This window comes from Saccopteryx bilineata, chromosome 4 (assembly GCF_036850765.1).
Source record: "Saccopteryx bilineata isolate mSacBil1 chromosome 4, mSacBil1_pri_phased_curated, whole genome shotgun sequence".
Classification (NCBI taxonomy): Eukaryota; Metazoa; Chordata; class Mammalia; order Chiroptera; family Emballonuridae; genus Saccopteryx; species Saccopteryx bilineata.
Window position 1 is genome coordinate 160,954,901 of NC_089493.1, and position 12,367 is coordinate 160,967,267.

The window sequence follows — 12,367 nt, forward strand, 5'->3', positions numbered from 1 at the left end:
AGAGTGCTTGTGGAATGCTAGGCAGAAGGCCACATTCTTGCTCTACCTTGGGGAAGCTCTTCATTCCAGGTAATGAGTCTAGTTTTTTAAAACACTCAGAAGGTTGATTATTTTGAAGGCTAGGCATGTATTTCATTGTTCAAACATTTTAGAGCTCTTTAAAAATTGCTTTTAAAGTTTGTGTGCTATTTCCTTTTTTGTGTTCTCAATGGGAGCACAACCTTTGTCTTTTGAAAATAAATGTAATTTTTAGAAGCAACCTAAAGTTATTTGGCCCTAAGGGGATGAATATGATAGATTATCAAACCAGACAGTGCTGGTTATAGTTTTTTTATAACCAAAAATTAAATTCTTAATTTGCTAGCTTTGGAGAAGATGTTATTACACAGTAGAGAGTAGTATATATGACTGGTATGTGTTGTATAGACTGAACACTCTCTGAGAACCATCATTAACATTTTCCTGGCCACCCATCTGCAAGTCCTGTTACATCTATAACATATAATTCTTAATAATTAATACTCCTGAAATTATCTCCCAACTGTAAAGCTACAATATTGATAGTAACTTAAATTTGTCTGAGTGGTCCTTTCCTATCGCCAGTATAACCAGGAGAGAATAATGCAATGATGTGTAGAAAGAAGCAGCTATGATATGCATATGGGTAGATGAGGCTGAGTGACTAGTTTCATCAGCTACTTCAGTTTAGACCTCTTTCTGGTTCTCTTCCCTCTCCTTGTAATGCAATTGTGCTGAAATCAAGAATGTTACATATTTTCTTAAACTGCCATTATCCATTACCTAGAAGATCTACCAATTATATAGAATGTAGGAATCTGTGGCTATAAAGACCAGCGAATTCTGTTTTACCCATGCAAACAGCTCATGATCCAACCAATTTGACAAACCTTAGGATATTGCTAAAGTTCTCCACAACCCTAACTCAGAAGAAATCTCCAATTCAGTTGGTATTTATTAAATGTGTATGTACATCTAGCATTGTACAACCCTCTATTCTTATATGTTAAAAAACAGCTTTAGGCTTTTTTTGTTTGTTTTTAAGCAGAAATCTAGTTTTAGAATCATTAAAAATGCAGTCTGGACAAGCTTGAATTTTTGTTTATTAATTCTGTGTGTTTAGTACTAAAAAATTTTTACAAAAGACAGAAAGAAAAAAAAGTTAAGAAAAAAGAAAACACCACCCCAGATAATCATAGGTTATGAAAGATCAGAGAGTGGCAGTGGGTTGAAATCCAAATACTGCTTTCTTCTTGGCACTTATGTTTCTATTTGAACACAGATTTCATAGCAGGATATGCATTCAAGTTTTAAGAAGACGGCTTTCTATGTAGATGATCTAGTTGTTTGCCTTTCATTTATAGGTACACAGTGGGATTGCTCAAGTCACAGTTTTCAATATGTACATGGGATTGTATGCCAGGATAAACCTTCTGCAAGGGCAGTAGAGTTCCCAGTTTTTCTCCTTTCTTGATAGAACCTTTATATTTAATTGGTTTAATGTAGAACATTTTAATACAGAAACCTAAAAGAAAAGAAATAAAATTATTATCTGGGTATTAGCCTTGTATCAGAAATTTAAACAAAAAAATAACAGAAATGGGAGAAAGAAAAAGAAAGAGTTGATTGAACTCAATGAGGGAGGAGAAGAAAATGGTGAAATGACATCAGGAATAAAGACAAAAATAGCAAGATTCCCAAGGAAGAATAGATTTAATTAGAAGTTTAATTAAGGCATTAAATAATATCAGAAAAACACTTAAGTAGCTGAGAAAATTGACCCAGAATAATGTCAACTCTAAGATATAATAATTAAACTGTTAGACTTGAAAGACAAGGAAAAGTGGGAATAACTGGCACAGAACACAAATCTTTCTAAATACCAAAAGAAAAGTTACAGACCAAGTTGAAAAACTGAGTTAATATAATACTATAATTATAATATGACAATGTTCAGAACAAATATTTGTTCTATCTATAAAGTTAACTCATCTATTAAGTAGATTTTCCTACTGACTTGAAAAGAAAAACCCAATTACATACCATCTTAAAAAAAACCCCACAATATTTGAAAAAGGCTAAAACTTAAGAGCTGGACAAATATTGCCAAGAAAGTGGAAGCAAAAAGGAAAGCAGGTGTTATGATTCTGTTACCAGAGAGTGGAATTGAGGCCTAAAATCACTAAAACAAGATGAAGGAGGCCAATTTATGATGTGAAATCCAATGAAGATGCCACAGTGGCAATTATCCATGCTCTAAATAACACAGAAACCATCTATATAAAACAGAGACTTCAGGAGGTACAAGGAGAAATAGATGGAAACCCACTCATAATAAAAGACTTCAGCACAGCCCTGGCTGGTTGGCTCAGTCAATAGAATATCAGCCAAGTATATGAACATCCTGGATTTGATTCCAATTCAGGGCACACAAGAGAAGTGACCATTTGCTTCTCTTCTCCTCCCTTTCCCTCTCTTCCCCTCTTGCAGCCAGTGACTTGATTGGTTTGAGTGTCAGCCCCAGGCACTGAGAATAGCTTGGTTGATTCTAGCATTGGCCCCAGATGGGGGTTGCCAGGTGTATCCCAGTCAGGGTGCATATAGGAGACTGTCTTACTTTCTCCCCTCTTCTCACTTAAAACAAAACAAAAAAGCTTCAGCATATATAATTAAAAACAGGTCAAGTAGACAGAAAACATAAGTGACAGAATTGTGACATTTAACATGATAGCCACTAGCTACATGTGGCCAGTTAGCACTTGAAATGCAGCTAGTCTGAATTAGATGTGCTCTAAGTACTAGATACACACTGGATTTTGAAGTCAGTACCTAAAAAAGGTAATAATAATTTTTCTATTAGTTGCATTTTGAAATGAAAATGTTCTGTAGATACTGGGTTAAATATAATATAATAAAATTAAGTTTATTTCTTTTTACGTTATGTGACTCCTAGAAAATTTAAAATTACTTAAGTCGCTTTAATTATACTCCTATTAGATAGTACTACCATAGAAGATCTAAACAAAATCAATAAGGTGTGTCTTATATACATATATAAACAAGATCCTACAATGAAAACCAACTCAACAACTATTAATATAATATTGCAAGAAGACCTAAATACAGGGAGAATATAACATGTTCATTGATTGGAGGACTCATTGCTTTAAAGATAGCAGTTCTTCTCAATATGATCTTTATAATCAGTAAAAATCCAGTCAAAGTCCCAGCAGGCTTTTTGGTGGAAATTGACAAACTGATTCTATAATTTGGAAATACAGAAGACCAAGAATTACCAAGGCAATCTGAAAGAAGAACAAAGTTGGAGGAGTTATACTATCAGATCTCAAGATGTAATATTTTAAAGCAGTAGTAGTTAAGTCAGTGTGGTGTTTGTGGAAGATTGACAAATGACTGATGAAACACAATAGAAAGACCAGAGAATGACCTACATATATTCAGAGCCTGATTTATGACAAAAGATACTTAAGTGTAGTAAGGGGAAAAATGATCTTGTCAAGTTAATGGTATCGAGTCAATTAGATGTCAATATAGGGGAAATGATCCCTATATCATTCCTTATACAATTCCAGGTTGATTATAAGTCTAAATATGAAAGATGAAGCAATGAAGCTTGAAAATGAAAACAGAGAGAATATCTTTATGACTTCATAGTGGGAAAATGTGTCTTAGGTTAAAAAACAATGTGTTAACAATTTAGGGAAAGATTCCTAAGTCAGGTTGCATTAGAAACAAGAATTTTTATTTATTGAAAGAAACATTAAAAAAGTGGAAAACAATCTATAAAGTGGGAGACAAGATATACAAAAAACTCCTGCACACCAATAAGAAAAAGGCAAGAAAAACAGGGCAAAATACTTGAAATGGCACATTATAAAAGGCAATATCCATGTTATCAATAAATATGAAAAAGTGCTCAATTTTATTAGCCATTAGGGAAATGCAAATTAAGACCAAATGAGCCTGACCAGGCAGTGATGCAGTGGATAGAGCATTGGACTGGGACACAAAGGACCCAGGTTCAAAACCGCAAGGTCCCAGCTTGAGTGCAGGCTCATCTGGTTTGAGCAAGGCTCACCAGCTTGGACCCAAGGTCTCTGGCTTGAGCAGGGGGTCACTCGGTCTGCTGTAGCCCCTCAGTCAAGGCACATATGAGAAAGCAATCAATGAACAAATAAGGTGCTGCAATGAAGAATTGATGCTTCTCATCTTTCTCTTTTCCTGTCTGTCCCTATCTGTCTCTCTCTGTCTCTGTCACATACAAAAAAAGAAAGACTAAATGAGATAACTACATACTCATAAGAATGGCTGAAATGACAAAGGTAGCTAAATAATACCAAGTATTATGTGTGAAGCAGCTGAAACTTTCACACAGCCCTAGTCGGAGCTGGTAACTACTATTTTGGAAACTGTCAGGACCTACTAAAGGTGAAGATGCACATGCACCAGGTGACCCAGCACTTCCCCTCCTACCCAATTCTGCCAGTCAGTGAGTATATTGATTTTAATTATGCAGCTGGGGAAATTACCACAGGATGGATTTGTGGATGCACTGGGCCCACTCTAAGATGGACCCTAGTGAAAAACTACATTGATTACCTGAGCCTAGAAATCCCTAGTGTGAGTGGTCGGCCACAGTGGCCTCTGAGTCTCTAGGAATAAGTATCAGTTCTGAGTGAGTGTCCACTAATCTCTGAAAAAGCCTAAATGCTTTTCCTTCCCCAGTGTACAGTTATTCTGCTAAATGGCCACAGATCCCTTGGGGATAGCTAGAAGTAAAGTTTATAATATAATGTTTTGGCTGTGACCGAGCCCTTTTCTCAGAGCCTCGGCCTCTATTTCGTTCAAGGGCTCTGGGACTGAACTGGCTCAAGTCTGCGAATTGGGATGGGTGGTTTGTGACTTATTATTGTGGTGATTGAAGTCAGAATTCTATTTGTCAGACCTAGATCACTTCTTCTGTTTATACAAATCAAATACTAATATTGATCGACTTACGACCTATGCAACTTACGACCATTTGACTTTACGACCACAATCGCTAGCCACGACTGCTTCGTGTCTGGCAACGCAAGTGTTGCCCAGCTGGGCGTACAACAGTGCCGACCAGCTTCCGGCAGCACTACCATCTCCGCGTGCACCATTTCAACTGTTATCCCAGACTTGGTACAGCAATTTGTGTTTTGTGTCTTGGATATTTTTCATCAAACCTCTCCCAAGATGTCTACCAAGAGGAAATTGTCTTTGCAAATATTAAACCAGTTGTACTGGGAATGCAATGTTTTACTTAAACCCGATGAATGTAAAAATAAGAAACAAAATGGTGTAGAGATGATACAAATGGTATAAAATGAACAAAGAAAATTATGATATATAACAATAATGAAAGAAAATTATGATAAAATATGACTTAAAGAATTTTATAACATCATTTCACAGTACTGTACATATAGCCTACTCAACTTACGACCAAATCATGTTACGACCAGTCTGTCGGAACCAATCGTGGTCACAAGTCGTGTACTAGCTGTAAGGCTTTAAGTAGGCTGCGCATCTGTTTCATTCTGGGTCACCATGATTAACTAGACTGCCACAAGTCTCTGTGCTTCTGATGAATCTGATTATTGCTTCAGCTCTGCTGCCTGTTAGGTAACCATGCCAACCTTAGTCTTGGCTACTAATTGGACTCCATTTAGTGGCAGCAGCTTCTCTTGTCATTCAGGCCTAAGCCACTGTATAGCTCCTCAGGGATGTGGGGCTCCCTTACAAAATGCATCTTACTTGGTGAAGAAATTGTGCTCTGGACTCACTTCCAACAGGAATACATATTTATGTTCATTAAAAGACGTGCAAGAAAATTCATAGCAGCATTCTCATAATCACCAAAAGCTGAATCCTACCCAAATATCCATCTAGAGAAGGGAATGATAAAATAGATGAAGATGTGTCATGTAATGGAATACTATATAAAACAATAAGAATGAAGAGATGAAAACAATATGCAAAAATATGGATGCATCTCACAAACATGATATGGAGCACCCATAAAAGAGACGGCCAATTCTGTTTAATTCTATTTATATCCTCCTCAAAAACAAAACTAATGGTGGGAAAGTGATTGCCCTTGCTGGGAATACTTACTAACAGGAATCACAAATGTCTCTGGGATGCTGATGTTTTTTCTTGATCTGGGTGCTGATTACATAGGTATATTCACTTTGTGAAAATCCACAGAGCTGTACACTTGACACTTTGTGCACTTTTCTGTGTGTATGTTATACCTCAAAAAATTTAAAACAAGTAACCAACAAACCCAATACTTGGAGTACCAGCAGACCCAGCTTTAGACTATAGAGGCCTTTGTAAATATTTCAGTCAACTCTTGCAGAAAGTCCAGCATTTTCCAATTGTGGGATTTTAGTAAATGAAAGCATTCATGATAGTTATTATTGCTGAAAGTGGTTTTGTTTATAGATCATTAAGCAAAACCACATGGGCCAGACGCAGAAAGCCCTCAGTCAGCTGGAGAGTTAGTTGGAGTGTGCATGAGAAGATGGTTCCACCGAAACCGGTGAAATGTGCTTGGAAATGCATTAGCCGCTCTGGTTTGGTAGCCTGTGTTGGTTATGTTACAGGTTTGATTATCTCGAAGGAAGTATGAAACTTCTATTAATGGAATATGCACTCAATAAATAAACATCAAACATCTCCGTGTGCGTCCTGGATATATACACCACCTCTTACCTCTTCCAGATATCCGAACACCATTATTGATGGCATTTTTGTTTTTATAAGGTTTCTCCTGGCCCACAATCATTCCAGTGAAAGGCGCATACACAGTAGATCCATCAGAGCACAAGACATCCACACCCTGGTGAGGCCTGTGATTTCTAGGATGTGGATGAGAATGAACAGACTGAGGAGCTGCCCAGGGAGCCTTATTGCCCAGGAATGCAGTGTTAGCCCTCTGTTCCTGGGCAAGGGTATCAAACATTGAAGCTGCTAGAACATACTGGGATGTCCCAGGTTTCTCACTCTGTTTTGCCCAATTTTAATCTCCCTCCCTGAAGGTAATAATAACCATTAAAGCATTAAGATAGTAAGATTAAAGCATTTAAGACAGTATTTGGCACTTAAGAAGCCTTGAAAAAATATTATTATTACTATTATTATTATATGGCATTTTGAGGAAATGAGGCAATCCATATAAATAAATTTTATAGACCACTTAGGAAAGAGTTGTCTTTTTATGAGAACCTATCGTAAAAATCTTATGTTACCCTAGTCTTATTTTTCCCTCAGCAATACAAAAGCTATTACAAACATCATTTGCTATGTATGCTGTTTTAATACAGTGAGTGATACTGCCTGGGTTTATTAAAGTGTATGTAGCACAAACACAAAATGTTCCCAGACTGTGAGATTCCTTGAGGTTGTCTCTAACATTCCTCAATATTGTCACTAGGCCCAGTCTTACAAGCCTCTTCTCCTATCTAATGGGCTACTACCTGAAAAATCAGATTCACCAGGATTGTTAGATTGTGTAAAGTAACATTGAACAGGTTTCCAAGTGAAGAGCCAATATGTTATTGTATAAGTCAAGTGCATAAACTTTAGGGTATGAACTAACTGAGTCTTAGTTTTGACAATTTAGAGGACATTTTTCCACATTCCCCATCTCTTAGGCATATTTCCAGGTGTTTGATGTTACTTTGAAAGCAATATCCGTATAAGTGAGAGTTCCACTATTGAAGTCAGTAATACAATTGGACGCACAGCTGTTTCATCAGAGAGGTATTCCCAAAGTGATACAGTGGTTTTTAAAAATTCACAAGTGTGCCTCGTTGTCCAGAAGAAATTGCCTGTTTAGGATCAGCATCTGGTGGTCTGCTCCCAGAGCCTGGGGCAGTAACACCATGGTTTGATGGAAAAGGACTCTAAAGCCTGAAGCCTAGTCCAGCCTTCACCACCTCCAACTGGATAAGGCAGGTCCCTTGCACCTATGGTACCTCAGTTCAAGTTCCTCATCTCTAAAATGGAATAGTAATGTTTGATTTTCACCTTGGAAAAACCAGGTGAAATAAGTCAGTGTGTGAAAACATTGAAAGGGAAAACACTGTGTTTGCTCCATGTTTTGTTCCAGATTCAGCCCACACTTGAAGCAGGGGTCTTGGAAGTAGGTTCAAAGAAAATAATGTGACTGGTTTCATCTCTGAGTTTTCCTACTGTCAGCGGGAGAGGATCGTGAGCACTTGAGGAGACGCAGAGAACGAGGACACTAAGCAAAGAGGTTAAGAGCCCAGTACATACCTTTGGGCAGTGTACTGGCCACAGCCATGGCTATCACACGTCCTGATCTGGTTGGAAGACTTGCCAGCACATATATTAGCCCATGGTCCAGCCCACACTAAAAAGGAGAAACATTAGAAGCATAGTTCCTGATCTCACATATTTCCAATCTCCACTTGCCTTGAAGTCTTTCAGTGGATTCTGAAAATCTTGTTTTCACTATTGTTTTTTCCTAACTTTCTGTAGTTTGTGGTATAGCCTTCCTTTAACTCCAGAATCAGATGTAAAATTAGCTTTTTCCCTGACTACAAAAATCTGATTTATGACATAGAGAATATTTGTAAGTGTGTCTGATTATAAGCATTAAGCTCCATAATTATAGTTTCAGATTATCCACCAATAAATGGCATAAGTTGTGCTTTTAAGAATTTGTTCATTGCTTGGCATGGAGTTAAGGAAAATAACCTCATGGCATGGCTCAAAGAAATAATTCCAGAAATTCTAAAGTAATGTTGAAATGTTCCCTAATTATTAGTCCTAATAATCAAATCCAAGAAAATATTTGAACTAAACAAGAAACAAACTCTGAACTAGCAAAGTTTATTTAACACTAAATAAATCTCTCATATTTGCAAACATGGAGGAGGGAGATGCTTAAAAATAGGAACATGTCAAACCAATTTAGCTTGGGTGGAGTGAGAAGAGAAGATGGGGAAGAAAGTAGAAACAATTATATAAAAAAAAGTTATGGTAACTTGGAAAACATGGAAGAGGGGGCTGGTTCTCTCTGTGTATTTTGTGCTGTCGGGAGCCGATCAACGACTGCTGGCTGACAAGGTCACAGCAGGAGAAGACCCACGACTGCTGGCTGACAAGGTCACAGCAGGAGAAGACCCACAACTGCTGGCTGACAAGGTCACAGCAGGAGAAGACCCACAACTGCTGGCTGACAAGGTCACAGAAGAAGAAGATCAAAAACTGCTGATTGACAAAGTCACAGCAGAGAAGACCAATGGCTGCGGGGTGACAAAGTCACTGCAGTGAAGACCAATGGCTGCGGGGTGACAAAGTCACCGCAAAAAGAATAGGCACAACGATACTTCCCCCTTTGACCTTTTGAATTAATCTGGCCTTATATCCCCCCTTTTCTGGGTGTGTGCTATTATTTGTGGCACAGGGATAATAGTACCGTGCTTTCCCTGTAGATTCGTAGTAATTTCTTTGGAAATGAGACAGAAGGTGTAAGTTCCACAGAAAAGCCTGTAAGCCCCTTGAACTGGGCTCATAAACATAAGAGGCTGGCCATGATATCCCTCATAAAGGGTTAAGTTTGTAGGAGAATTTCTTTTTATTAATCATGTTAGAAAGAATATAGTTAGAACTTAGCTAGTATATGAATATAGTAAATAAATAAAGTTTAACTAGACATTAGAATCTTAGGTAAAGTGTAGTAGAGTGGCCTGTTGCGTGGCCTTGGATAGGAGTGCAGCTGGCTAGTAAAGAATGTTTTGTTAAGAGACTTGTTTTATGACTAAAGGCAGTTACTGGGCTTTCTCAGTGAGACATTCTCATGAAATTTATATACTTTCCCAAGGTTTTTCGTTCAGATAATAAAGAGGAATATGGAAGAATCCATAGAAGCAATAACAACTAATGCCTTCTGATATTATGTTGCTACTAGCTATCTTGCAGGTGCACTCTGTGTATCTCTAAGTAAAAAATTACTCTTTATACTATGTCAGTTTCTTAACAGCAAGCCTTTTGTAGTCTTGTGAAAAAAGAATTAGGACACTACATGAACTCAAGGCTATTTGCCTGAGCAAGCGGTGGTCCTCTGCTAGTCCTTGATGATTTCGTCTGCTATCTCTTTCTGTGCCCTTGACTCACAACAAGAGTAAAATAGAGTTATTAATTAGTACTAATCTTTTAGAAGTTTGTACCAATATTATTATTACTATTGTATAACTGTACTTTGAATAACTTACCACCTGACTTGTAGCTTATAGATATGAATTAACTGTTATCTAAAAATATGTAACCATAATGAAACTAAAACAATGATGTATTCAAAATACCATGTGATTGTAACTTAGTGTGTGTGCATAAAAAGTAATGTTAGACCAGCCATTGAGAGAGATGCCTGGCAGTAAATGCTAACCAGAGAATAAAGAATTCGGCTCTCTCACTCCATTTTCGCCGACGCCGTCTCTTCCTGTGGGACCCCTGGATCCCCCCGGGGCTGGACCCCGGCATTGTGCAAACTTTGTTTCAAGTGCAACTTCTCTTTAATATAATAAGCACTTGATTCTATTGAATTCCATTTCCAGATTTAATATTGTTAACATTCTCAGTGAGATGCAGTTAGCAAACTCATTCTTTCACTTCAATACAAACAAAAACAGAAGCAAAAACAAGAACTGTTTGTTTGATCACTGATCTTATTTAACAATATTTTACTGTTTATTAATATATGTGCTGTGAAGAAAAGGTATGGAATATGGCTATTAAGCATATTCTTTAGTATTCTTTCAAATCATACATTGAAGCCAAGCTTCAAGTCAATACCTTGATCAAGACATAATGTGATCACTTTGCCAACTGATATTTATCCTTGGAAATTGAGGCATCTACTAGGCAATTTGTAAATATCTTCGTTTTTCTCTCACGCTGTGACTATTAAGAGTGTTCCCCTTGTCCTAATCCATACCAGTCTCTGTATCTGGAATTTTCTAAATCATATTCCTACACAAATGTTTTATTTTCTAATTATGTTCCAATTAAGTTCAAGACCAAGATTGAAAGACTTTTCTTAAAGTCTTCCCATCCCACTTCTATGTTTCCCTCATTAGAGAACCAGAACATTCAAGTGGAAATCATTAAGAATCCCCCCATTCTTCCTATTCCATTTATAATAACCAAATACACAACTTTCTGTTATGATTGTGCTCTTACTCCATGGTGCCCAACCTTTTTTGGGCCACGGACTGGTTTAATGTCAGAAAATATTTTCACGGACTGGCCTTTAGGGTGGGACAGATAAATGTATCACATGACCGAGACAAGCGTCAAGAGTGAGTCTTAGACGGATGTAACAGAGGGAATCTGGTCATTTTTAAAAAATAAAACATTGTTCAGACTTAAATATAAATAAAACGGAAATAATGTAAGTTATTTATTTTTTCTCTGCTGACCAGTACCAAATGGCCCACGGACCAGTACTGGTCCAGGGCCCTGGTGTTGCGGACCACTGCTCTTACTGACTTGAAATCTATCCTTGAAATAAGTTTGTAAAAATTAGACAAGATTCTAAAATGATATATTTGACTTACCAGTCGAAATCAAAACAGCCAAAAGGAGGGCTCCTGAGGGAAACATTTGCCTTTTATTTCCCTGTGGCATTTCTTCCTCTGATAATTAGAATTACTCCACACTCTCTCTGAAGAATATTCAAGTTTGAATAAATATGTTCTAGCTACTTAGCCTTAGAATTCTGCATTTTTCATTTCTTTAATATGAGAACGAAGATAATTCAGATTCTAATATTCCACAGATAGCTATTTGGTTCACATGTCAGATCTATATAAAAGCTTTTGCTGTATAAAAGCTGAAGAAGAAGCTAATTTTATTGGAAACACTGACTAAATATTAACAGAAAGTGATAAGACTGGGTAAAGAGTGACTACCCTCAGGGTTGTGGCTTCATGAATAACTGCAGATGCAGTAAAAATATGAAAATAGGCACAGACACTTTAGGATAATAGTTACCTTAGAGCAGGGAGGAAAACAGAATTGTGGAGGGGTAATACAGAGTGTTTAAACTCTAGAATACTTCATAAAAATAGAAAGATCAGAAGCAAATATAAAAATAATTTGTTAATGATTAGAGGTGGATATGTGGGTATTTATTATATTGCTCTCTGTACTTTTTTTTGTATTTCAAACATGTATTAGCATCTCCTTTTTTTTTAAAATAATTTTATTTTTTTAATGGGGTGACATCAATAAATCAGGATACATATATTCAAAGATAGCAAGTCCA

At 37.0% G+C, this 12,367-nt stretch overlaps 1 protein-coding gene across 1 annotated transcript; it reads right to left on the reverse strand.

The window, feature by feature from the left end:
* Positions 1-1,103: 1,103 nt before the first annotated feature.
* LECT2 (leukocyte cell derived chemotaxin 2) lies at positions 1,104-11,918 on the reverse strand. Its single transcript, XM_066272535.1, has 4 exons — positions 11,658-11,918; positions 8,350-8,446; positions 6,784-6,929; positions 1,104-1,543 (listed from the first exon to the last, which is right to left on the reverse strand). Exons 1-4 carry the CDS (start codon positions 11,725-11,727, stop codon positions 1,377-1,379), a joined length of 480 nt encoding a protein of 159 aa, XP_066128632.1. The 5' UTR covers positions 11,728-11,918; the 3' UTR covers positions 1,104-1,376.
* Between the last annotated feature and the right edge of the window lie 449 nt (positions 11,919-12,367).

Excerpts from the sequence above, each read along its gene's own strand:
- LECT2 (XM_066272535.1), bottom strand. The coding sequence starts at position 11,727 with ATGCCACAGGGAAATAAAAGGCAAATGTTTCCCTCAGGAGCCCTCCTT. Across the intron at positions 8,447-11,657 it reads GGCTGTTTTGATTTCGACTG|TGTGGGCTGGACCATGGGCT; the intron begins GTAAGTCAAATA and ends TCTCCTTTTTAG. Across the intron at positions 1,544-6,783 it reads TGTTCGGATATCTGGAAGAG|GTTTCTGTATTAAAATGTTC; the intron begins GTAAGAGGTGGT and ends CTTTTCTTTTAG.